Raw genomic sequence first — 26,406 nt, 5'->3', positions numbered from 1 at the left:
GGTCCTACGCCATTTTCGCTGCGATTTCTGAGTTCCTGAGGGTCCAATTGGTCGGATAAGGATCGTCTAAATCGAATCTGAGACCAAAAGTTTTTTGCCAAAAAAAAAAGTAAGGCTAACCCCTTTCCATTTTTGGCGAAAATTTTCGCGATTTTGAGAAGTGCTGGAATCAATTAATTGTAGCACTGATCGGGCGTAATTTTGCGAGAGAAATCGATTGGGCGCTGTCTCAATACGCTGCGATCAACGCATCAAAAGTTACAGCCAAAAAACCAGAACCTGAATTTTCGACATTTTTCAGCAGGTGCTTTTTCGCTCGCCATTTCTCTCCTGTTGGTCCTACGCTCTTTTCGCTGCGATTTCTGAGTCCCTGAGGGTCCAATTGGTCGGATAGGGATCGTTTGAATCAAATCTGAGACCAAAAGTTTTTTGCCAAAAAAAAAAGTAAGGCTAACCCCTTTCCATTTTTGGCGAAAATTTTCGCGATTTTGAAAAGTGCTGGAATCAATTAATTGTAGCACTGATCGGACGTAATTTTGCGAGAGAAATCGATTAGGCGCTGTCCCAATATGCTGCGATCAACGCATCAAAAGTTACAGCCAAAAAACCAGAACCTGAATTTCCGACATTTTTCAGCAGGTGCTTTTTCGCTCGCCATTTCTCTCCTGTTGGTCCTACGCCATTTTCGCTGCGATTTCTGAGTTCCTGAGGGTCCAATTGGTCGGATAAGGATCGTCTGAATCGAATCTGAGACCAAAAGTTTTTTGCCAAAAAAAAAAGTAAGGCTAACCCCTTTGCATTTTTGGCGAAAATTTTCGCGATTTTGAAAATTGCTGGAATCAATTAATTGTAGCACTGATCGGACGTAATTTTGCGAGAGAAATCGATTGGGCGCTGTCCCAATACGCTGCGATCAACGCATCAAAAGTTACAGCCAAAAAACCAGAACCTGAATTTTCGACATTTTTCAGCAGGTGCTTTTTCGCTCGCCATTTCTCTCCTGTTGGTCCTACGCTCTTTTCGCTGTGATTTCTGAGTTCCTGAGGATCCAATTGGTCGGATAAGGATCGTTTAAATCGAATCTGAGACCAAAAGTTTTTTGCCAAAAAAAAAAGTAAGGCTAACCCCTTTCCATTTTTGGCAAAAATTTTCGCGATTTCAAAAAGTGCTTGAATCAAGTAATTGTAGCACTGATCGGACGTAATTTTGCGAGAGAATCCGATTGGGCGCAGTCCCAATACGCTGCGATCAACGCATCGAAAGTTACAGCCAAAAAACCAGACCCTGAATTTTCGACATTTTTCAGCAGGTGCTTTTTCGCTCGCCATTTCTCTCCTGTTGGTCCTACGCTCTTTTCGCTGCGATTTCTGAGTCCCTGAGGGTCCAATTGGTCGGATAGGGATCGTTTGAATCAAATCTGAGACCAAAAGTTTTTTGCCAAAAAAAAAAGTAAGGCTAACCCCTTTCCATTTTTGGCGAAAATTTTCGCGATTTTGAAAAGTGCTGGAATCAATTGATTGTAGCACTGATCGGACGTAATTTTGCGAGAGAAATCGATTGGGCGCTGTCCCAATACGCTGCGAACAACGCATCAAAAGTTACAGCCAAAAAACCAGAACCTGAATTTTCGACATTTTTCAGCAGGTGCTTTTTCGCTCGCCATTTCTCTCCTGCCGGTCCTACGCTCTTTTCGCTGCGATTTCTGAGTTCCTGAGGGTCGAATTGGTCGGATGGGAATCGTTTGAATCAAATCTGAGACCAAAAGTTTTTTGCCAAAAAAAAAAGTAAGGCTAACCCCTTTCCATTTTTGGCGAAAATTTTCGCGATTTTGAAAAGTGCTGGAATCAATTGATTGTAGCTCTGATCGTACGTAATTTTGTGAGAGAAATCGATTGGGCGCTGTCCCAATACGCTGCGATCAACGCGTCAAAAGTTACAGCCAAAAAACCAGAACCTGAATTTTCGACATTTTTCAGCAGGTGCTTTTTCGCTCGCCATTTCTCTCCTGCCGGTCCTACGCTCTTTTCGCTGCGATTTCTGAGTTCCTGAGGGTCCAATTGGTCGGATAGGGATCGTTTGAATCAAATCTGAGACCAAAAGTTTTTTGCCAAAAAAAAAAGTAAGGCTAACCCCTTTCCATTTTTGGCGAAAATTTTCGCGATTTCAAAAAGTGCTTGAATCAAGTGATTGTAGCACTGATCGGACGTAATTTTGCGAGAGAATCCGATTGGGCGCAGTCCCAATACGCTGCGATCAACGCATCAAAAGTTACAGCCAAAAAACCAGAACCTGAATTTTCGACATTTTTCAGCAGGTGCTTTTTCGCTCGCCATTTCTCTCCTGTTGGTCCTACGCCATTTTCGCTGCGATTTCTGAGTTCCTGAAGGTCCAATTGGTCGGATAAGGATCGTCTACATCGAATCTGAGACCAAAAGTTTTTTGCCAAAAAAAAAAGTAAGGCTAACCCCTTTCCATTTTTGGCGAAAATTTTCGCGATTTTGAAAAGTGCTGGAATCAAGTAATTGTAGCACTGATCGGGCGTAATTTTGCGGGAGAATTCGATTGGGCGCAGTTTTAATACGCTGCGATCAACGCATCAAAAGTTACAGTCAAAAAACCAGAACCTGAATTTTCGACATTTTTCAGCAGGTGCTTTTTTGCTCGCCATTTCTCTCCTGTTGGTCCTACGCTCTTTTCGCTGCGATTTCTGAGTTCCTGAGGGTCCAATTGGTCGGACAAGGATCGTTTAAATCGAATCTGAGACCAAAAGTTTTTTGCCAAAAAAAAAAGTAAGGCTAACCCCTTTCCATTTTTGGCGAAAATTTTCGCGATTTTAAAAAGTGCTGGAATCAAGTAATTGTAGCACTGATCGGACGTAATTTTGCTAGAGAAATCGATTGGGCGCTGTCCCAATACGCTGCGATCAACGCATTAAAAGTTACATTTAAAAAACCAGAACCTGAATTTTCGACATTTTTCAGCAGGTGCTTTTTTGCTCGCCATTTCTCTCCTGTTGGTCCTACGCTCTTTTCGCTGCGATTTCTGAGTTCCTGAGGGTCCAATTGGTCGGACAAGGATCGTTTAAATCGAATCTGAGACCAAAAGTTTTTTGTCAAAAAAAAAAGTAAGGCTAACCCCTTTCCATTTTTGGCAAAAATTTTCGCGATTTTGAAAAGTGCTGGAATCAAGTAATTGTAGCACTGATCGGGCGTAATTTTGCGAGAGAATTCGATTGGGCGCAGTCTTAATACGCTGCGATCAACGCATCAAAAGTTACAGTCAAAAAACCAGAACCTGAATTTTCGACATTTTTCAGCAGGGGCTTTTTTGCTCGCCATTTCTCTTCTGTTGGTCCTACGCTCTTTTCGCTGCGATTTCTGAGTTCCTGAGGGTCCAATTGGTCGGACAAGGATCGTTTAAATCGAATCTGAGACCAAAAGTTTTTTGTCAAAAAAAAAAGTAAGGCTAACCCCTTTCCATTTTTGGCGAAAATTTTCGCGATTTTGAAAAGTGCTGGAATCAATTAATTGTAGCACTGATCGGGCGTAATTTTGCGAGAGAAATCGATTGGGCGCTGTCCCAATACGCTGCGATCAACGCATCAAAAGTTACAGCCAAAAAACCAGAACCGGAATTTTCGACATTTTTCAGCAGGTGCTTTTTCGCTCGCCATTTCTCTCCTGTTGGTCCTACGCTCTTTTCGCTGCGATTTCTGAGTTCCTGAGGGTCCAATTGGTCGGACAAGGATCGTTTAAATCGAATCTGAGACCAAAAGTTTTTTGTCAAAAAAAAAAGTAAGGCTAACCCCTTTCCATTTTTGGCAAAAATTTTCGCGATTTTGAAAAGTGCTGGAATCAAGTAATTGTAGCACTGATCGGGCGTAATTTTGCGAGAGAATTCGATTGGGCGCAGTCTTAATACGCTGCGATCAACGCATCAAAAGTTACAGTCAAAAAACCAGAACCTGAATTTTCGACATTTTTCAGCAGGGGCTTTTTTGCTCGCCATTTCTCTCCTGTTGGTCCTACGCCATTTTCGCTGCGATTTCTGAGTTCCTGAGGGTCCAATTGGTCGGATAAGGATCGTCTAAATCGAATCTGAGACCAAAAGTTTTTTGCCAAAAAAAAAAGTAAGGCTAACCCCTTTCCATTTTTGGCGAAAATTTTCGCGATTTTGAAAAGTGCTGAAATCAATTAATTGTAGCACTGATCGGGCGTAATTTTGCGAGAGAAATCGATTGGGCGCTGTCCCAATACGCTGCGATCAACGCATCAAAAGTTACAGCCAAAAAACCAGAACCTGAATTTTCGACATTTTTCAGCAGGTGCTTTTTCGCTCGCCATTTCTCTCCTGTTGGTCCTACGCTCTTTTCGCTGCGATTTCTGAGTCCCTGAGGGTCCAATTGGTCGGATAGGGATCGTTTGAATCAAATCTGAGACCAAAAGTTTTTTGCCAAAAAAAAAAGTAAGGCTAACCCCTTTCCATTTTTGGCGAAAATTTTCGCGATTTTGAAAAGTGCTGGAATCAAGTAATTGTAGCACTGATCGGACGTAATTTTGCGAGAGAAATCGATTGGGCGCTGTCCCAATACGCCGCGATCAACGCATCAAAAGTTACAGCCAAAAAACCAGAACCGGAATTTTCGACATTTTTCAGCAGGTGCTTTTTCGCTCGCCATTTCTCTCCTGTTGGTCCTACGCTCTTTTCGCTGCGATTTCTGAGTTCCTGAGGGTCCAATTGGTCGGATAAGGATCGTCTAAATCGAATCTGAGACCAAAAGTTTTTTGCCAAAAAAAAAAGTAAGGCTAACCCCTTTCCATTTTTGGCGAAAATTTTCGCGATTTTGAAAAGTGCTGGAATCAAGTAATTGTAGCACTGATCGGACGTAATTTTGCGAGAGAAATCGATTGGGCGCTGTCCCAATACGCTGCGATCAACGCATCAAAAGTTACAGCCAAAAAACCAGAACCTGAATTTTCGACATTCTTCAGCAGGTGCTTTTTCGCTCGCCATTTCTCTCCTGTTGGTCCTACGCCATTTTCGCTGCGATTTCTGAGTTCCTGAGGGTCCAATTGGTCGGATAAGGATCGTCTAAATCGAATCTGAGACCAAAAGTTTTTTGCCAAAAAAAAAAGTAAGGCTAACCCCTTTCCATTTTTGGCGAAAATTTTCGCGATTTTGAAAAGTGCTGGAATCAATTAATTGTAGCACTGATCGGGCGTAATTTTGCGAGAGAAATCGATTGGGCGCTGTCTCAATACGCTGCGATCAACGCATCAAAAGTTACAGCCAAAAAACCAGAACCTGAATTTTCGACATTTTTCAGCAGGTGCTTTTTCGCTCGCCATTTCTCTCCTGTTGGTCCTACGCTCTTTTCGCTGCGATTTCTGAGTCCCTGAGGGTCCAATTGGTCGGATAGGGATCGTTTGAATCAAATCTGAGACCAAAAGTTTTTTGCCAAAAAAAAAAGTAAGGCTAACCCCTTTCCATTTTTGGCGAAAATTTTCGCGATTTTGAAAAGTGCTGGAATCAATTAATTGTAGCACTGATCGGACGTAATTTTGCGAGAGAAATCGATTAGGCGCTGTCCCAATACGCTGCGATCAACGCATCAAAAGTTACAGCCAAAAAACCAGAACCTGAATTTCCGACATTTTTCAGCAGGTGCTTTTTCGCTCGCCATTTCTCTCCTGTTGGTCCTACGCCATTTTCGCTGCGATTTCTGAGTTCCTGAGGGTCCAATTGGTCGGATAAGGATCGTCTGAATCGAATCTGAGACCAAAAGTTTTTTGCCAAAAAAAAAAGTAAGGCTAACCCCTTTGCATTTTTGGCGAAAATTTTCGCGATTTTGAAAATTGCTGGAATCAATTAATTGTAGCACCGATCGGACGTAATTTTGCGAGAGAAATCGATTGGGCGCTGTCCCAATACGCTGCGATCAACGCATCAAAAGTTACAGCCAAAAAACCAGAACCTGAATTTTCGACATTTTTCAGCAGGTGCTTTTTCGCTCGCCATTTCTCTCCTGTTGGTCCTACGCTCTTTTCGCTGTGATTTCTGAGTTCCTGAGGATCCAATTGGTCGGATAAGGATCGTTTAAATCGAATCTGAGACCAAAAGTTTTTTGCCAAAAAAAAAAGTAAGGCTAACCCCTTTCCATTTTTGGCAAAAATTTTCGCGATTTCAAAAAGTGCTTGAATCAAGTAATTGTAGCACTGATCGGACGTAATTTTGCGAGAGAATCCGATTGGGCGCAGTCCCAATACGCTGCGATCAACGCATCGAAAGTTACAGCCAAAAAACCAGACCCTGAATTTTCGACATTTTTCAGCAGGTGCTTTTTCGCTCGCCATTTCTCTCCTGTTGGTCCTACGCTCTTTTCGCTGCGATTTCTGAGTTCCTGAGGGTCCAATTGGTCGGATAAGGATCGTCTAAATCGAATCTGAGACCAAAAGTTTTTTGCCAAAAAAAAAAGTAAGGCTAACCCCTTTCCATTTTTGGCGAAAATTTTCGCGATTTTGAAAAGTGCTGGAATCAATTAATTGTAGCACTGATCGGGCGTAATTTTGCGAGAGAAATCGATTGGGCGCTGTCTCAATACGCTGCGATCAACGCATCAAAAGTTACAGCCAAAAAACCAGAACCTGAATTTTCGACATTTTTCAGCAGGTGCTTTTTCGCTCGCCATTTCTCTCCTGTTGGTCCTACGCTCTTTTCGCTGCGATTTCTGAGTCCCTGAGGGTCCAATTGGTCGGATAGGGATCGTTTGAATCAAATCTGAGACCAAAAGTTTTTTGCCAAAAAAAAAAGTAAGGCTAACCCCTTTCCATTTTTGGCGAAAATTTTCGCGATTTTGAAAAGTGCTGGAATCAATTAATTGTAGCACTGATCGGACGTAATTTTGCGAGAGAAATCGATTAGGCGCTGTCCCAATACGCTGCGATCAACGCATCAAAAGTTACAGCCAAAAAACCAGAACCTGAATTTCCGACATTTTTCAGCAGGTGCTTTTTCGCTCGCCATTTCTCTCCTGTTGGTCCTACGCCATTTTCGCTGCGATTTCTGAGTTCCTGAGGGTCCAATTGGTCGGATAAGGATCGTCTGAATCGAATCTGAGACCAAAAGTTTTTTGCCAAAAAAAAAAGTAAGGCTAACCCCTTTGCATTTTTGGCGAAAATTTTCGCGATTTTGAAAATTGCTGGAATCAATTAATTGTAGCACCGATCGGACGTAATTTTGCGAGAGAAATCGATTGGGCGCTGTCCCAATACGCTGCGATCAACGCATCAAAAGTTACAGCCAAAAAACCAGAACCTGAATTTTCGACATTTTTCAGCAGGTGCTTTTTCGCTCGCCATTTCTCTCCTGTTGGTCCTACGCTCTTTTCGCTGTGATTTCTGAGTTCCTGAGGATCCAATTGGTCGGATAAGGATCGTTTAAATCGAATCTGAGACCAAAAGTTTTTTGCCAAAAAAAAAAGTAAGGCTAACCCCTTTCCATTTTTGGCAAAAATTTTCGCGATTTCAAAAAGTGCTTGAATCAAGTAATTGTAGCACTGATCGGACGTAATTTTGCGAGAGAATCCGATTGGGCGCAGTCCCAATACGCTGCGATCAACGCATCGAAAGTTACAGCCAAAAAACCAGACCCTGAATTTTCGACATTTTTCAGCAGGTGCTTTTTCGCTCGCCATTTCTCTCCTGTTGGTCCTACGCTCTTTTCGCTGCGATTTCTGAGTCCCTGAGGGTCCAATTGGTCGGATAGGGATCGTTTGAATCAAATCTGAGACCAAAAGTTTTTTGCCAAAAAAAAAAGTAAGGCTAACCCCTTTCCATTTTTGGCGAAAATTTTCGCGATTTTGAAAAGTGCTGGAATCAATTGATTGTAGCACTGATCGGACGTAATTTTGCGAGAGAAATCGATTGGGCGCTGTCCCAATACGCTGCGAACAACGCATCAAAAGTTACAGCCAAAAAACCAGAACCTGAATTTTCGACATTTTTCAGCAGGTGCTTTTTCGCTCGCCATTTCTCTCCTGCCGGTCCTACGCTCTTTTCGCTGCGATTTCTGAGTTCCTGAGGGTCGAATTGGTCGGATGGGAATCGTTTGAATCAAATCTGAGACCAAAAGTTTTTTGCCAAAAAAAAAAGTAAGGCTAACCCCTTTCCATTTTTGGCGAAAATTTTCGCGATTTTGAAAAGTGCTGGAATCAATTGATTGTAGCTCTGATCGTACGTAATTTTGTGAGAGAAATCGATTGGGCGCTGTCCCAATACGCTGCGATCAACGCGTCAAAAGTTACAGCCAAAAAACCAGAACCTGAATTTTCGACATTTTTCAGCAGGTGCTTTTTCGCTCGCCATTTCTCTCCTGCCGGTCCTACGCTCTTTTCGCTGCGATTTCTGAGTTCCTGAGGGTCCAATTGGTCGGATAGGGATCGTTTGAATCAAATCTGAGACCAAAAGTTTTTTGCCAAAAAAAAAAGTAAGGCTAACCCCTTTCCATTTTTGGCGAAAATTTTCGCGATTTCAAAAAGTGCTTGAATCAAGTGATTGTAGCACTGATCGGACGTAATTTTGCGAGAGAATCCGATTGGGCGCAGTCCCAATACGCTGCGATCAACGCATCGAAAGTTACAGCCAAAAAACCAGACCCTGAATTTTCGACATTTTTCAGCAGGTGCTTTTTCGCTCGCCATTTCTCTCCTGTTGGTCCTACGCTCTTTTCGCTGCGATTTCTGAGTCCCTGAGGGTCCAATTGGTCGGATAGGGATCGTTTGAATCAAATCTGAGACCAAAAGTTTTTTGCCAAAAAAAAAAGTAAGGCTAACCCCTTTCCATTTTTGGCGAAAATTTTCGCGATTTTGAAAAGTGCTGGAATCAATTGATTGTAGCACTGATCGGACGTAATTTTGCGAGAGAAATCGATTGGGCGCTGTCCCAATACGCTGCGAACAACGCATCAAAAGTTACAGCCAAAAAACCAGAACCTGAATTTTCGACATTTTTCAGCAGGTGCTTTTTCGCTCGCCATTTCTCTCCTGCCGGTCCTACGCTCTTTTCGCTGCGATTTCTGAGTTCCTGAGGGTCGAATTGGTCGGATGGGAATCGTTTGAATCAAATCTGAGACCAAAAGTTTTTTGCCAAAAAAAAAAGTAAGGCTAACCCCTTTCCATTTTTGGCGAAAATTTTCGCGATTTTGAAAAGTGCTGGAATCAATTGATTGTAGCTCTGATCGTACGTAATTTTGTGAGAGAAATCGATTGGGCGCTGTCCCAATACGCTGCGATCAACGCGTCAAAAGTTACAGCCAAAAAACCAGAACCTGAATTTTCGACATTTTTCAGCAGGTGCTTTTTCGCTCGCCATTTCTCTCCTGCCGGTCCTACGCTCTTTTCGCTGCGATTTCTGAGTTCCTGAGGGTCCAATTGGTCGGATAGGGATCGTTTGAATCAAATCTGAGACCAAAAGTTTTTTGCCAAAAAAAAAAGTAAGGCTAACCCCTTTCCATTTTTGGCGAAAATTTTCGCGATTTCAAAAAGTGCTTGAATCAAGTGATTGTAGCACTGATCGGACGTAATTTTGCGAGAGAATCCGATTGGGCGCAGTCCCAATACGCTGCGATCAACGCATCAAAAGTTACAGCCAAAAAACCAGAACCTGAATTTTCGACATTTTTCAGCAGGTGCTTTTTCGCTCGCCATTTCTCTCCTGTTGGTCCTACGCCATTTTCGCTGCGATTTCTGAGTTCCTGAAGGTCCAATTGGTCGGATAAGGATCGTCTACATCGAATCTGAGACCAAAAGTTTTTTGCCAAAAAAAAAAGTAAGGCTAACCCCTTTCCATTTTTGGCGAAAATTTTCGCGATTTTGAAAAGTGCTGGAATCAATTGATTGTAGCACTGATCGGACGTAATTTTGCGCGAGAATTCGATTGGGCGCAGTCCCAATACGCTGCGATCAACGCATCAAAAGTTACAGCCAAAAAACCAGAACCTGAATTTTCGACATTTTTCAGCAGGTGCTTTTTCGCTCGCCATTTCTCTCCTGTTGGTCCTACGCTCTTTTCGCAGTGATTTCTGAGTTCCTGAGGATCCAATTGGTCGGATAAGGATCGTTTAAATCGAATCTGAGACCAAAAGTTTTTTGCCAAAAAAAAAGTAAGGCTAACCCCTTTCCATTTTTGGCGAAAATTTTCGCGATTTTGAAAAGTGCTGGAATCAATTGATTGTAGCACTGATCGGACGTAATTTTGCGCGAGAATTCGATTGGGCGCAGTCCCAATACGCTGCGATCAACGCATCAAAAGTTACAGCCAAAAAACCAGAACCTGAATTTTCGACATTTTTCAGCAGGTGCTTTTTCGCTCGCCATTTCTCTCCTGCCGGTCCTACGCTCTTTTCGCTGCGATTTCTGAGTTCCTGAGGGTGAAATTGGTCGGATAGGGATCGTTCGAATCAAATCTGAGACCAAAAGTTTTTTGCCAAAAAAAAAAGTAAGGCTAACCCCTTTCCATTTTTGGCGAAAATTTTCGCGATTTTGAAAAGTGCTGGAATCAATTGATTGTAGCTCTGATCGTACGTAATTTTGCGAGAGAAATCGATTGGGCGCTGTCCCAATACGCTGCGATCAACGCGTCAAAAGTTACAGCCAAAAAACCAGAACCTGAATTTTCGACATTTTTCAGCAGGTGCTTTTTCGCTCGCCATTTCTCTCCTGTTGGTCCTACGCTCTGTTCGCTGCGATTTCTGAGTTCCTGAGGGTCCAATTGGTCGGATAAGGATCGTTTAAATCGAATCTGAGACCAAAAGTTTTTTGCCAAAAAAAAAAGTAAGGCTAACCCCTTACCATTTTTGGCGAAAATTTTCGCGATTTCAAAAAGTGCTTGAATCAAGTAATTGTAGCACTGATCGGACGTAATTTTGCGAGAGAAATCGATTGGGCGCAGTCCCAATACGCTGCGATCAACGCATCAAAAGTTACAGCCAAAAAACCAGAACCTGAATTTTCGACATTTTTCAGCAGGTGCTTTTTCGCTCGCCATTTCTCTCCTGTTGGTCCTACGCTCTTTTCGCTGTGATTTCTGAGTTCCTGAGGATCCAATTGGTCGGATAAGGATCGTTTAAATCGAATCTGAGACCAAAAGTTTTTTGCCAAAAAAAAAAGTAAGGCTAACCCCTTTCCATTTTTGGCAAAAATTTTCGCGATTTCAAAAAGTGCTTGAATCAAGTAATTGTAGCACTGATCGGACGTAATTTTGCGAGAGAATCCGATTGGGCGCAGTCCCAATACGCTGCGATCAACGCATCGAAAGTTACAGCCAAAAAACCAGACCCTGAATTTTCGACATTTTTCAGCAGGTGCTTTTTCGCTCGCCATTTCTCTCCTGTTGGTCCTACGCTCTTTTCGCTGCGATTTCTGAGTCCCTGAGGGTCCAATTGGTCGGATAGGGATCGTTTGAATCAAATCTGAGACCAAAAGTTTTTTGCCAAAAAAAAAAGTAAGGCTAACCCCTTTCCATTTTTGGCGAAAATTTTCGCGATTTTGAAAAGTGCTGGAATCAATTGATTGTAGCACTGATCGGACGTAATTTTGCGAGAGAAATCGATTGGGCGCTGTCCCAATACGCTGCGAACAACGCATCAAAAGTTACAGCCAAAAAACCAGAACCTGAATTTTCGACATTTTTCAGCAGGTGCTTTTTCGCTCGCCATTTCTCTCCTGCCGGTCCTACGCTCTTTTCGCTGCGATTTCTGAGTTCCTGAGGGTCGAATTGGTCGGATGGAAATCGTTTGAATCAAATCTGAGACCAAAAGTTTTTTGCCAAAAAAAAAAGTAAGGCTAACCCCTTTCCATTTTTGGCGAAAATTTTCGCGATTTTGAAAAGTGCTGGAATCAATTGATTGTAGCTCTGATCGTACGTAATTTTGTGAGAGAAATCGATTGGGCGCTGTCCCAATACGCTGCGATCAACGCGTCAAAAGTTACAGCCAAAAAACCAGAACCTGAATTTTCGACATTTTTCAGCAGGTGCTTTTTCGCTCGCCATTTCTCTCCTGCCGGTCCTACGCTCTTTTCGCTGCGATTTCTGAGTTCCTGAGGGTCCAATTGGTCGGATAGGGATCGTTTGAATCAAATCTGAGACCAAAAGTTTTTTGCCAAAAAAAAAAGTAAGGCTAACCCCTTTCCATTTTTGGCGAAAATTTTCGCGATTTCAAAAAGTGCTTGAATCAAGTAATTGTAGCACTGATCGGACGTAATTTTGCGAGAGAATCCGATTGGGCGCAGTCCCAATACGCTGCGATCAACGCATCAAAAGTTACAGCCAAAAAACCAGAACCTGAATTTTCGACATTTTTCAGCAGGTGCTTTTTCGCTCGCCATTTCTCTCCTGTTGGTCCTACGCCATTTTCGCTGCGATTTCTGAGTTCCTGAAGGTCCAATTGGTCGGATAAGGATCGTCTACATCGAATCTGAGACCAAAAGTTTTTTGCCAAAAAAAAAAGTAAGGCTAACCCCTTTCCATTTTTGGCGAAAATTTTCGCGATTTTGAAAAGTGCTGAAATCAATTGATTGTAGCACTGATCGGACGTAATTTTGCGCGAGAATTCGATTGGGCGCAGTCCCAATACGCTGCGATCAACGCATCAAAAGTTACAGCCAAAAAACCAGAACCTGAATTTTCGACATTTTTCAGCAGGTGCTTTTTCGCTCGCCATTTCTCTCCTGTTGGTCCTACGCTCTTTTCGCTGCGATTTCTGAGTTCCTGAGGGTCCAATTGGTCGGATAGGGATCGTTTGAATCAAATCTGAGACCAAAAGTTTTTTGCCAAAAAAAAAAGTAAGGCTAACCCCTTTCCATTTTTGGCGAAAATTTTCGCGATTTCAAAAAGTGCTTGAATCAAGTGATTGTAGCACTGATCGGACGTAATTTTGCGAGAGAATCCGATTGGGCGCAGTCCCAATACGCTGCGATCAACGCATCAAAAGTTACAGCCAAAAAACCAGAACCTGAATTTTCGACATTTTTCAGCAGGTGCTTTTTCGCTCGCCATTTCTCTCCTGTTGGTCCTACGCCATTTTCGCTGCGATTTCTGAGTTCCTGAAGGTCCAATTGGTCGGATAAGGATCGTCTACATCGAATCTGAGACCAAAAGTTTTTTGCCAAAAAAAAAAGTAAGGCTAACCCCTTTCCATTTTTGGCGAAAATTTTCGCGATTTTGAAAAGTGCTGGAATCAATTGATTGTAGCACTGATCGGACGTAATTTTGCGCGAGAATTCGATTGGGCGCAGTCCCAATACGCTGCGATCAACGCATCAAAAGTTACAGCCAAAAAACCAGAACCTGAATTTTCGACATTTTTCAGCAGGTGCTTTTTCGCTCGCCATTTCTCTCCTGTTGGTCCTACGCTCTTTTCGCAGTGATTTCTGAGTTCCTGAGGATCCAATTGGTCGGATAAGGATCGTTTAAATCGAATCTGAGACCAAAAGTTTTTTGCCAAAAAAAAAGTAAGGCTAACCCCTTTCCATTTTTGGCGAAAATTTTCGCGATTTTGAAAAGTGCTGGAATCAATTGATTGTAGCACTGATCGGACGTAATTTTGCGCGAGAATTCGATTGGGCGCAGTCCCAATACGCTGCGATCAACGCATCAAAAGTTACAGCCAAAAAACCAGAACCTGAATTTTCGACATTTTTCAGCAGGTGCTTTTTCGCTCGCCATTTCTCTCCTGCCGGTCCTACGCTCTTTTCGCTGCGATTTCTGAGTTCCTGAGGGTGAAATTGGTCGGATAGGGATCGTTCGAATCAAATCTGAGACCAAAAGTTTTTTGCCAAAAAAAAAAGTAAGGCTAACCCCTTTCCATTTTTGGCGAAAATTTTCGCGATTTTGAAAAGTGCTGGAATCAATTGATTGTAGCTCTGATCGTACGTAATTTTGCGAGAGAAATCGATTGGGCGCTGTCCCAATACGCTGCGATCAACGCGTCAAAAGTTACAGCCAAAAAACCAGAACCTGAATTTTCGACATTTTTCAGCAGGTGCTTTTTCGCTCGCCATTTCTCTCCTGTTGGTCCTACGCTCTGTTCGCTGCGATTTCTGAGTTCCTGAGGGTCCAATTGGTCGGATAAGGATCGTTTAAATCGAATCTGAGACCAAAAGTTTTTTGCCAAAAAAAAAAGTAAGGCTAACCCCTTACCATTTTTGGCGAAAATTTTCGCGATTTCAAAAAGTGCTTGAATCAAGTAATTGTAGCACTGATCGGACGTAATTTTGCGAGAGAAATCGATTGGGCGCAGTCCCAATACGCTGCGATCAACGCATCAAAAGTTACAGCCAAAAAACCAGAACCTGAATTTTCGACATTTTTCAGCAGGTGCTTTTTCGCTCGCCATTTCTCTCCTGTTGGTCCTACGCTCTTTTCGCTGTGATTTCTGAGTTCCTGAGGATCCAATTGGTCGGATAAGGATCGTTTAAATCGAATCTGAGACCAAAAGTTTTTTGCCAAAAAAAAAAGTAAGGCTAACCCCTTTCCATTTTTGGCAAAAATTTTCGCGATTTCAAAAAGTGCTTGAATCAAGTAATTGTAGCACTGATCGGACGTAATTTTGCGAGAGAATCCGATTGGGCGCAGTCCCAATACGCTGCGATCAACGCATCGAAAGTTACAGCCAAAAAACCAGACCCTGAATTTTCGACATTTTTCAGCAGGTGCTTTTTCGCTCGCCATTTCTCTCCTGTTGGTCCTACGCTCTTTTCGCTGCGATTTCTGAGTCCCTGAGGGTCCAATTGGTCGGATAGGGATCGTTTGAATCAAATCTGAGACCAAAAGTTTTTTGCCAAAAAAAAAAGTAAGGCTAACCCCTTTCCATTTTTGGCGAAAATTTTCGCGATTTTGAAAAGTGCTGGAATCAATTGATTGTAGCACTGATCGGACGTAATTTTGCGAGAGAAATCGATTGGGCGCTGTCCCAATACGCTGCGAACAACGCATCAAAAGTTACAGCCAAAAAACCAGAACCTGAATTTTCGACATTTTTCAGCAGGTGCTTTTTCGCTCGCCATTTCTCTCCTGCCGGTCCTACGCTCTTTTCGCTGCGATTTCTGAGTTCCTGAGGGTCGAATTGGTCGGATGGAAATCGTTTGAATCAAATCTGAGACCAAAAGTTTTTTGCCAAAAAAAAAAGTAAGGCTAACCCCTTTCCATTTTTGGCGAAAATTTTCGCGATTTTGAAAAGTGCTGGAATCAATTGATTGTAGCTCTGATCGTACGTAATTTTGTGAGAGAAATCGATTGGGCGCTGTCCCAATACGCTGCGATCAACGCGTCAAAAGTTACAGCCAAAAAACCAGAACCTGAATTTTCGACATTTTTCAGCAGGTGCTTTTTCGCTCGCCATTTCTCTCCTGCCGGTCCTACGCTCTTTTCGCTGCGATTTCTGAGTTCCTGAGGGTCCAATTGGTCGGATAGGGATCGTTTGAATCAAATCTGAGACCAAAAGTTTTTTGCCAAAAAAAAAAGTAAGGCTAACCCCTTTCCATTTTTGGCGAAAATTTTCGCGATTTCAAAAAGTGCTTGAATCAAGTAATTGTAGCACTGATCGGACGTAATTTTGCGAGAGAATCCGATTGGGCGCAGTCCCAATACGCTGCGATCAACGCATCAAAAGTTACAGCCAAAAAACCAGAACCTGAATTTTCGACATTTTTCAGCAGGTGCTTTTTCGCTCGCCATTTCTCTCCTGTTGGTCCTACGCCATTTTCGCTGCGATTTCTGAGTTCCTGAAGGTCCAATTGGTCGGATAAGGATCGTCTACATCGAATCTGAGACCAAAAGTTTTTTGCCAAAAAAAAAAGTAAGGCTAACCCCTTTCCATTTTTGGCGAAAATTTTCGCGATTTTGAAAAGTGCTGAAATCAATTGATTGTAGCACTGATCGGACGTAATTTTGCGCGAGAATTCGATTGGGCGCAGTCCCAATACGCTGCGATCAACGCATCAAAAGTTACAGCCAAAAAACCAGAACCTGAATTTTCGACATTTTTCAGCAGGTGCTTTTTCGCTCGCCATTTCTCTCCTGTTGGTCCTACGCTCTTTTCGCAGTGATTTCTGAGTTCCTGAGGATCCAATTGGTCGGATAAGGATCGTTTAAATCGAATCTGAGACCAAAAGTTTTTTGCCAAAAAAAAAAGTAAGGCTAACCCCTTTCCATTTTTGGCGAAAATTTTCGCGATTTTGAAAAGTGCTGGAATCAATTGATTGTAGCTCTGATCGTACGTAATTTTGCGAGAGAAATCGATTGGGCGCTGTCCTAATACGCTGCGATCAACGCGTCAAAAGTTACAGCCAAAAAACCAGAACCTGAATTTTCGACATTTTTCAGCAGGTGCTTTTTCGCTCGCCATTTCTCTCCTGTTGGTCCTACGCTCTGTTCGCTGCGATTTCTGAGTTCCTGAGGGTCCAATTGGTCGGATAAGGATCGTTTAAATCGAATCTGAGACCAAAAGTTTTTTGCCAAAAAAAAAAGTAAGGCTAACCCCTTACCATTTTTGGCGAAAATTTTCGCGATTTCAAAAAGTGCTTGAATCAAGTAATTGTAGCACTGATCGGACGTAATTTTGCGAGAGAAATCGATTGGGCGCAGTCCCAATACGCTGCGATTAACGCATCAAAAGTTACAGCCAAAAAACCAGAACCTGAATTTTCGACATTTTTCAGCAGGTGCTTTTTCGCTCGCCATTTCTCTCCTGTTGGTCCTACGCTCTTTTCGCAGTGATTTCTGAGTTCCTGAGGATCCAATTGGTCGGATAAGGATCGTTTAAATCGAATCTGAGACCAAAAGTTTTTTGCCAAAAAAAAAAGTAAGGCTAACCCCTTTCCATTTTTGGCGAAAATTTTCGCGATTTTGAAAAGTGCTGGAATCAATTGATTGTAGCACTGATCGGACGTAATTTTGCGCGAGAATTCGATTGGGCGCAGTCCCAATACGCTGCGATCAACGCATCAAAAGTTACAGCCAAAAAACCAGAACCTGAATTTTCGACATTTTTCAGCAGGTGCTTTTTCGCACGCAATTTCTCTCCTGTTGGTCCTACGCTCTTTTCGCAGTGATTTCTGAGTTCCTGAGGATCCAATTGGTCGGATAAGGATCGTTTAAATCGAATCTGAGACCAAAAGTTTTTTGCCAAAAAAAAAAGTAAGGCTAACCCCTTTCCATTTTTGGCGAAAATTTTCGCGATTTTGAAAAGTGCTGGAATCAATTGATTGTAGCTCTGATCGTACGTAATTTTGCGAGAGAAATCGATTGGGCGCTGTCCCAATACGCTGCGATCAACGCGTCAAAAGTTACAGCCAAAAAACCAGAACCTGAATTTTCGACATTTTTCAGCAGGTGCTTTTTCGCTCGCCATTTCTCTCCTGTTGGTCCTACGCTCTGTTCGCTGCGATTTCTGAGTTCCTGAGGGTCCAATTGGTCGGATAAGGATCGTTTAAATCGAATCTGAGACCAAAAGTTTTTTGCCAAAAAAAAAAGTAAGGCTAACCCCTTACCATTTTTGGCGAAAATTTTCGCGATTTCAAAAAGTGCTTGAATCAAGTAATTGTAGCACTGATCGGACGTAATTTTGCGAGAGAAATCGATTGGGCGCAGTCCCAATACGCTGCGATCAACGCATCAAAAGTTACAGCCAAAAAACCAGAACCTGAATTTTCGACATTTTTCAGCAGGTGCTTTTTCGCTCGCCATTTCTCTCCTGTTGGTCCTACGCCATTTTCGCTGCGATTTCTGAGTTCCTGAAGGTCCAATTGGTCGGATAAGGATCGTCTACATCGAATCTGAGACCAAAAGTTTTTTGCCAAAAAAAAAAGTAAGGCTAACCCCTTTCCATTTTTGGCGAAAATTTTCGCGATTTTGAAAAGTGCTGGAATCAATTGATTGTAGCACTGATCGGACGTAATTTTGCGCGAGAATATGATTGGGCGCAGTCCCAATACGCTGCGATCAACGCATCAAAAGTTACAGCCAAAAAACCAGAACCTGAATTTTCGACATTTTTCAGCAGGTGCTTTTTCGCTCGCCATTTCTCTCCTGTTGGTCCTACGCTCTTTTCGCAGTGATTTCTGAGTTCCTGAGGATCCAATTGGTCGGATAAGGATCGTTTAAATCGAATCTGAGACCAAAAGTTTTTTGCCAAAAAAAAAAGTAAGGCTAACCCCTTTCCATTTTTGGCGAAAATTTTCGCGATTTTGAAAAGTGCTGGAATCAATTGATTGTAGCTCTGATCGTACGTAATTTTGCGAGAGAAATCGATTGGGCGCTGTCCCAATACGCTGCGATCAACGCGTCAAAAGTTACAGCCAAAAAACCAGAACCCGAATTTTCGACATTTTTCAGCAGGTGCTTTTTCGGTCGCCATTTCTCTCCTGCGGGTCCTACGCTCTTTTCGCTGCGATTTCTGAGTTCCTGAGGGTGGAATTGGTCGGATAGGGATCGTTTGAATCAAATCTGAGACCAAAAGTTTTTTGCCAAAAAAAAAAGTAAGGCTAACCCCTTTCCATTTTTGGCGAAAATTTTCGCGATTTTAAAAAGTGCTGGAATCAAGTAATTGTAGCACTGATCGGACGTAATTTTGCTAGAGAAATCGATTGGGCGCTGTCCCAATACGCTGCGATCAACGCATTAAAAGTTACATTTAAAAAACCAGAACCTGAATTTTCGACATTTTTCAGCAGGTGCTTTTTTGCTCGCCATTTCTCTCCTGTTGGTCCTACGCTCTTTTCGCTGCGATTTCTGAGTTCCTGAGGGTCCAATTGGTCGGACAAGGATCGTTTAAATCGAATCTGAGACCAAAAGTTTTTTGTCAAAAAAAAAAGTAAGGCTAACCCCTTTCCATTTTTGGCAAAAATTTTCGCGATTTTGAAAAGTGCTGGAATCAATTAATTGTAGCACTGATCGGACGTAATTTTGCGAGAGAAATCGATTGGGCGCTGTCCTAATACGCTGCGATCAACGCATCAAAAGTGACAGCCAAAAAACCAGAACCTGAATTTTCGACATTTTTCAGCAGGTGCTTTTTCGCTCGCCATTTCTCTCCTGTTGGTCCTACGCCATTTTCGCTGCGATTTCTGAGTTCCTGAGGGTCCAATTGGTCGGACAAGGATCGTTTAAATCGAATCTGAGACCAAAAGTTTTTTGTCTAAAAAAAAAGTAAGGCTAACCCCTTTCCATTTTTGGCAAAAATTTTCGCGATTTTGAAAAGTGCAGGAATCAAGTAATTGTAGCACTGATCGGACGTAATTTTGCGAGAGGATTCGATTGGGCGCAGTCCCAATACGCTGCGATCAACGCATCAAAAGTTACAGCCAAAAAACCAGAACCTGAATTTTCGACATTTTTCAGCAGGTGCTTTTTCGCTCGCCATTTCTCTCCTGTTGGTCCTACGCCATTTTCGCTGCGATTTCTGAGTTCCTGAGGGTCCAATTGGTCGGATAAGGATCGTCTAAATCGAATCTGAGACCAAAAGTTTTTTGCCAAAAAAAAAAGTAAGGCTAACCCCTTTGCATTTTTGGCGAAAATTCTCGCGATTTCAGAAAGTGCTGGAATAAATTCGTTTATGCACTATTCCGACGTAATTTTGCGAGAAAAATCGATTGGGCGCAGTCCCACTACGCTGCGATCGACGCATCAAAAGTTACAGCCAAAAAACGAGAACCTGAGTTTTCGACATCTTTCAGCAGGTTTTTTTTCTGCACGCCATATCTCTCCTCTTGGTCCTACGCTCCTTCTCCATATCAAATATCTATATCAAATTGATATATCTAGTATTAGGTATTTATAGTAACTATCAATGAATTCACTTTGATTACACAATCTGAACAAGCAAATATATTTCAGCATGTAAATACAATGTATCATTTTCTCAGTATCCGAATTTCAAATTCCGAGGTAAACATAATCACTGTACTACATTCATTACATTTAACAACGTGTCATAATCAATGATCAATTCTTACGCATCATTACACATAGTATCACAATCGAGTTTGAGACATTAACTCAACTTTGAGTCAAGAATCAACGAATCTCACATTTCATTAATATAGTGTTGAAAAACAAAATATATTTCCGCAGAGTCGTCCGCAGTATTCGCGGTGTGTGCTGCGCCTGATTGCCGGCAACGTGAGATGCATTCGTGTAGTCGTGGAACCCTTTGGTTTGCTCCTCAATCCGTATATTTTTCAACAGTAGCGGCATCTAGGCACATCTGAAAAAATCGTAGAACACAGATTCAGTACCGAGAATGAAAGGACCAGCAAGATTCGTAGTTGTCATGGAAACGAAACTGTCAGTAGTGTAAGCTGTGGTGCAAGCGCATGCAAGTCGTACTCTGATCGTAAATTTATTCGTTTTTGCAGTTACCTGATAGGAGAATAGAAAATATTTCGACTGTTAAATAAATTAGTCGCATCAAACTATTTCTCAGTGTATCCGTAAGTTCTTGTTTGCAACTTAATCGATTCGCTTATTGTGATTTTTACTCAAGAAATATGACCAAGAATTTAATTTTTCTGATCACTGTGCCAATCATTGACCATGTTATTGGCCAAGAATAATCGCGCCGCATCTCAATTAAACAACAATTCTAAATCTTTTTAGCCTCTGTAGCGTGAAGTAAATTTGGAGGAACGTAAGAGGAAAATGTCGTCCGATTATAGCGAGAAACATACTTTTGAAGCCGAATGGTTCGACCCGGTTGCGTCGCTCCTGAAAAAGTTTCTCCTCTACTACTTTCCTGCAGATAATACGGTAGAAATTGTAAGCGCGGTAATCGATATACTATTCCCAACAAGGCAAGAGGTAAAGAATGATACTAAGAACGACAAACAATTAAATCAGTTTCTTTTCTACTGTTTTCACAGTACGATATTAAGAATAGGAAAGTATTCCTACGCCGAACGAAATGTCAAGGAATTACTGCCAAAGATTTTTACATCGGAGGGATGGTACACATATTTTCACGATGCCTCAAGATAAAGGATTTTGCAGATGGCGCGACCAAGGCGAAACTTGCCGATCAGATGGAAAGGTAAATCGGTATCTCGACGTTTGAGTTTGTATATAATGCTAGAGCCTAGGTAAATTCAACATTCCAGAACTTTGGCGATAATCAAACCGGATGCTATAGATAAAATGGGAGAAATATTGAAACGGATAACAAGGAACAACTTTCACATAGGAAATGTTAAAATGGTTCACATGACCAGAGACGAGGCTGAGGAATTTTATAACAAACATAGAGGACAGAGTGACTTACCGTGAGTTTTGAACGCCATTTCTTTTACCAAGGCGTCTGCGACTCGGTGGTCCTTGGCCTCAATCCGACAATGTCGCACTGTTTTTGCAGAATGTTGCTGAAGTACATGACGTCAGGTCCAATTTTGACACTCCAGCTTATCGGCGAACAGGGAATTGACAAATGGCGAGAGCTGATGGGACCAACGGACAGCGTGGAAGCTCGAGAAACTGCTCAGAATACTATTCGGGCTTGTTACGGCAAAGACAAGGTCTACAATGCGGTGCATGGGTCAGATTCCTCGGAAAGTGCAGCTAGAGTACGTTGAACAATTCGATCAAATTTTCCTCGGCGAAATTCAGAGCGTGTCAACCGAACTTAAACCTTTACAGGAATTGAGGTACTTCTTTCCTGATGAAAAGGTCAGGAGCAGGAGTATCAAGAACACCGCAACGCTCAAGAACTGCACCTGCTGTGTGATAAAACCGCACGCCGTTCAATCGCGCCTCATTGGTAAGTATTTGCATTCAGATTCCTGGAAATAAAGAACATCAAATAACAATTATTTGACGAATGACGATTCAAGTAAATTTTCATACTAAAAATATAACATTCTCAACACGAAGGTTACATCATCGACGATATACAAAAGGCAGGATACACAATATCAGCTGTGCAACAGTTTTACGTAGATCCCACAAACGTCGAAGAATTTCTGGAGGTCTATAAGGGAGTTTTACCCGAATATGGGGTGAGAACATTCAACGTTGCGATAATAATGACCTTCAGAATTGTCGGAACAGTACATAATTCAATCCCGTTTACATCGAATAGGCAATGGTCACGGAAATGCAGTCCGGACCCTGCGTTGCGATGGAGATAACGCACAGCCACCGTGAGAAGGATGTTCCGACGGAATTCAGGAAGTTATGTGGCCCCATGGATCCTGTGAGTCTTCTTTTTCCCCCCTTTGTCTGATCAATCAGCTCAATTATTCCCAGAACAATGTCCACTATTTTTGAATTTATTACTCTTGACGTTTTATACTTGATTTTGCGAGGCAGTCAAATTTCATTCGCTAAACTGGCGCGACTTTTCACTTTAATTTCTCAGGATATAGCGCGGCAATTGAGGCCGGAAACCTTGAGAGCAAAGTATGGAAAGACCAAGGTCCAAAATGCTGTTCACTGTTCCGATTTGCCGGAGGATGGATTGCTGGAGGTAAATTGAGTAAATTAAATCCTTTCTTTCATACTGTGATTCCTGTGTATATTTTCTATTTTACAGGTTGAATATTTCTTCAAGATACTGGCCGATAGCTAGGATATTTCAACGCTTTTATTACACGCGCAAATCTTGCATAAATTGGAAATTACAACTTCGTTATAATACGTGTACATAAATATTTTTCTACTCAAAATAAATAGACATGAATTTACGATCAAAAATCATTTGTCTAATTTTTTTTTACCCGTCCCTCCACTGTATCACGCAGAAAATAAGAAGAATTTGTTGAATTTAACTGATATTGCGATCAAATATGACAAACGAAATATTTTTTCAAGTTAAATAAATGTTGTTTAATTCAACAAAAAAGTAGTCAAAACAATGATTCGTGTATCAAGTGAAACCACATTTATTTCAACTGATCAAACATTCGTTACGCCACGATTGATCGACGCATACATATCGGTAAATCAATCAATGTTACAGCAACTGTGCGAAATACGGTAAAGATTTGGTTTCGTTCATTCGTTCGCACGGAAGAAACGGATGTTGATGATGTCGATGACGAATGAAGGATCGAATGAACGTAAAGTTATTAGACATTCAACTCGAACACACGGAACACGCGAATGAGCGAACGAACGCATCATGTTGTATTACGCCACTGCAAAAACTGATGACTAGGACTATTCGCTGAACGATTTCAATTACCTACCTTGCCGCTGTGCAAAATTGAGGCCACACAACCGTAAATATTTCGCATTACCTGTACAGCGTTTATTTATGAAATTTATTGAACTATCTGCCAAACGTATATTAGGGACTCGTGATTAGCCTCGCTTGTTTCGAATACGTTCGTCGCAAAAGAGGATAAAAAAAAATAAATAAAAAATGTGAAAGAAAAGAAACGGAGAAAAAGAAATGATCCTGGCGTTACCGGATGAGAATATTTTTTTACACTCACAATCATCTCCTATATTCATTAACAGCGACTCTCTATTTTTCATTTGCAAATTTCCTAACATAATTATTGGCAATTATAACACAATCGCTGAAACAGAACGATGCGCGGAAATATACTTCGTATAATAATACAATTTTTCGCAAGTAACACGGCGGTTAGATTATTCGGTTAAAGAATATACTGCGGTTTAAAAAACGCGAACAATTGTGATAATGTTTAACAGCCGCAAGCTGCATTGCCATTGTATATTATAGCCACCGTTTCTGAGGTAATGAGAAATTTCACGAGATAAGAATTATTCTTTATACTTTCAGCCTTCGTTTCTTGCCAAGAAATTCTACATTGTAGGCATTCGCATCTCGAAACGGTAGATAATCTACAACAGTCCAGATAGAACACACGCGTAGATAAAGTCCAACAATAAATGATCGTCTGAAATATAAAATGCATGAATTACGAATAATATACGTATTATAGACAATCGTCTAGACTTTATCTATACGCGTTTTCTATCTGGGAGGTAATTATTTTTATGCCCAAAAATTGTGAATTTTTATCACCGGTCATCCTGATTTATATTCTTTTCAAATCTATCTCTTACGTCACGATGAAAATTGTTTGTACAGTTATTTCGTCGGTAATAAAAAATGACGATACGGTAGAAAATGAATTTAAGAACGTCCAAATATACGTTTGTATCACTAAAAATTCTCATTATTATCATTAATTGTAAATAATCTAGTTCCTCATCTGTTCTAGTTGTAGAGAAGAATTTCAACACGAGTAAACATGCCTACTGATTGATCGAAGTGTAATTACACACATCTTCCAGATGTTGATGAAACGAGCCGGTAACTCCAAGATTGATATTATTTTCATTTTTTATTTTTTTTTGGTAATTATATGCTTGTAAATATACAACTACAAATATGATTCTTAATTATCCTCACGCACAACGAGTAAATTAATCACACCCCGAAATGTATCCTGTGCACAGCTAGTTGGATAGAAATTGTTAACGGTATACGTATAATATATATAATAGATACACAAAGTAAACCGCGTCTGGAAAGGCTGACATATTTCGAAACAAGTATACCGAATAGGGGGAATAAAAAAATAATTACCCTTCGGGCGATTAGAGCGTTTTGTGTATAATATATACCTATAGGATATTATTGCGACGCGGCGCAATGCTCCAGATATTGTATCGACGATAAAAGTGATCGTTCACCGACCCGCGCAAAATGCATGGTGAAAATACTAGGCGAACGAATTACCTTTGTTAAACGAAATAATAAAAAATTTATTCAGAACACGATTCGGTGAGTTTTATTGGCGTTTAGCTTCACGCGTTGCTAAAGTCAAGCAATATCGATTATCCTCGAAATAATTGACATATTAGATTTGGAGGAAAGTTAATTCTTGTATATAGGTATATGGTACATGTTTGTCGAAGCGAAACGTAAGAAATTATAACGATACCGTGAAAACAATAAAGTACAAGCGAAGTTGAGATAAAATATTGCGAGTGATTTAAACGCTGCAGACCGCGGATACATCTCCGCTAAACAATAAAAATTATTAACTTATCGGTGTTGTGTATGTAAGTGAAAAAGAAGAAAAAAGATACACATCGTGAGACGAGCTACAATTTCAGATACACCGTGTGTACATAATATTATAATAGACTTGAAGTAAAGATAATTATACATATGCAGGCACGTTATACGCCTGAATTTATTATACGCATGGCGTTGGATTTCTGAGGTGAATATTATCTGGATTAGTCCGGCTGAGTATTTGTACGTAAGTTTAGCTGGACGCGTACGGTCGTCACGTTTTAACAAGTAACGACGTTGTTATTGCAATTTTCGTGTAAAGACGCTCGCTCGCTTATAAATTACATATATATATATATATATATATATATATATTATCAGTATACTTAACGTATGAGCACGAGGTACGTATCACGTGATTTGAAGAAAATTTTGCTATACCCGCCTGTGTTACGCAAAACATATGTATGAAATTAAAGAGAAAGTATTTCGAAATAAAAACGAAACATTCTTTTGCGTAAAACATTTCGGAAATTTGTTATTCCAAATGAAAATAATCCCTATGGATTCGAAGTTGTTTTTAAATTAAAGCTGCGGACTACTTTTGACAAATATTAAAAACAGGTTGAGCGATTCGTGAGAAAATTTTGTTTTCGACTTACTTGAAATACAAGCTTATTGCTTCCAAGTTTACGATTTTCTTCCATCCTTTTGTACAGTTCTCTACGAATCCAGTATTCAAAACATACATGCTCCGTCGATGCTGTCGAATTTTTGTAAATCTGAAACCATGTTTTCGAACTATTGAAAAAACTTTAACACTGAAATCATCACCGATTGCACTCGAAACTGTCCAAATTTAACCTGCAGCATAGTTTGAGAAAAAAAAAGTAAAAAAAAAGAAGAACTTCTTACACTTAGATCGGTGAAATCTTGCTCTGTGATCGATGAATCGGTATTTTCGTTCGAACGAATACTGCTAAAACCAGCACAAAGTAAACCGCCTACAAAAGTGCGAAATTTTTTATTCATACAGAATTTTCCGGAAGTTCACGAGGCAATTATTGAACCCTGGTAAAAAAAAAAAAAAAAAAAAAGATTACGTCACAGCTATTTTCCCCCTGCGCCGTTTTGCACCCCTATATTTTTATCGGGGAGTTAAAAATCGGTCCGCATGGAAGAAGCCGATCGCGTTTGGCCGCCGAGCTGCAGGCCGACTCGAATATATATATATATTAAAATACCTACTCGGCCTCTTGGCGCAATTGGTTTCGGTGATTAGAAAATAAGTTTTGTCGCAAGAGAAGCGACCACCGTACTTCGAGCCTTGCTGCAAGCCCCACGAGTAGTAGTAGCAATACAAAT

The 26,406-nt window shown here is 41.1% G+C and overlaps 1 protein-coding gene and 1 long non-coding RNA gene across 6 annotated transcripts in view; one reads left to right on the top strand and one right to left on the bottom strand.

Moving 5' to 3' along the window:
* Positions 1-19,857: 19,857 nt before the first annotated feature.
* LOC124293589 overlaps positions 19,858-26,406 on the bottom strand; it is a 66,091-nt gene continuing 59,542 nt past the window's right edge. Inside the window, exons 1-4 of one of the 5 annotated variants that reach the window (XR_006903461.1) lie at positions 26,290-26,387; positions 25,704-25,823; positions 21,310-21,823; positions 19,858-20,259 (exon numbers count right to left, since the gene is read on the bottom strand). This is a non-coding gene — a long non-coding RNA (uncharacterized LOC124293589). Of the gene's footprint in view, positions 20,260-21,309; positions 21,824-22,071; positions 22,213-25,703; positions 25,824-25,956; positions 26,083-26,289; positions 26,388-26,406 lie in introns of those variants that run through there. The other 4 variants (XR_006903460.1, XR_006903462.1, XR_006903463.1 and 1 more) reach the window with 4 other exon arrangements.
* On the top strand, positions 20,281-22,747 carry LOC107222196 (nucleoside diphosphate kinase 7). The gene is made up of 10 exons (XM_015661459.2): positions 20,281-20,485; positions 20,652-20,810; positions 20,915-21,081; positions 21,149-21,310; positions 21,400-21,607; positions 21,681-21,801; positions 21,915-22,039; positions 22,123-22,236; positions 22,402-22,509; positions 22,576-22,747. The coding sequence occupies exons 2-10, from the start codon at positions 20,694-20,696 to the stop codon at positions 22,609-22,611; spliced, it is 1,158 nt and encodes a 385-aa protein (XP_015516945.1). The 5' UTR covers positions 20,281-20,485; positions 20,652-20,693; the 3' UTR covers positions 22,612-22,747.

Source organism: Neodiprion lecontei, chromosome 3, assembly GCF_021901455.1.
Source record: "Neodiprion lecontei isolate iyNeoLeco1 chromosome 3, iyNeoLeco1.1, whole genome shotgun sequence".
NCBI lineage: Eukaryota > Metazoa > Arthropoda > Insecta > Hymenoptera > Diprionidae > Neodiprion > Neodiprion lecontei.
This window is presented reverse-complemented; position numbering and strand designations above follow the sequence as displayed.

Coding starts and splice junctions, on each gene's coding strand:
- LOC107222196 (XM_015661459.2), top strand. CDS start 20,694: ATGTCGTCCGATTATAGCGAGAAACATACTTTTGAAGCCGAATGGTTC. Junction 20,811..20,914: donor CAGATAATACGGTAGAAATT/GTAAGCGCGGTA, acceptor CTGTTTTCACAG/TACGATATTAAGAATAGGAA. Junction 21,311..21,399: donor AGAGGACAGAGTGACTTACC/GTGAGTTTTGAA, acceptor CTGTTTTTGCAG/AATGTTGCTGAAGTACATGA.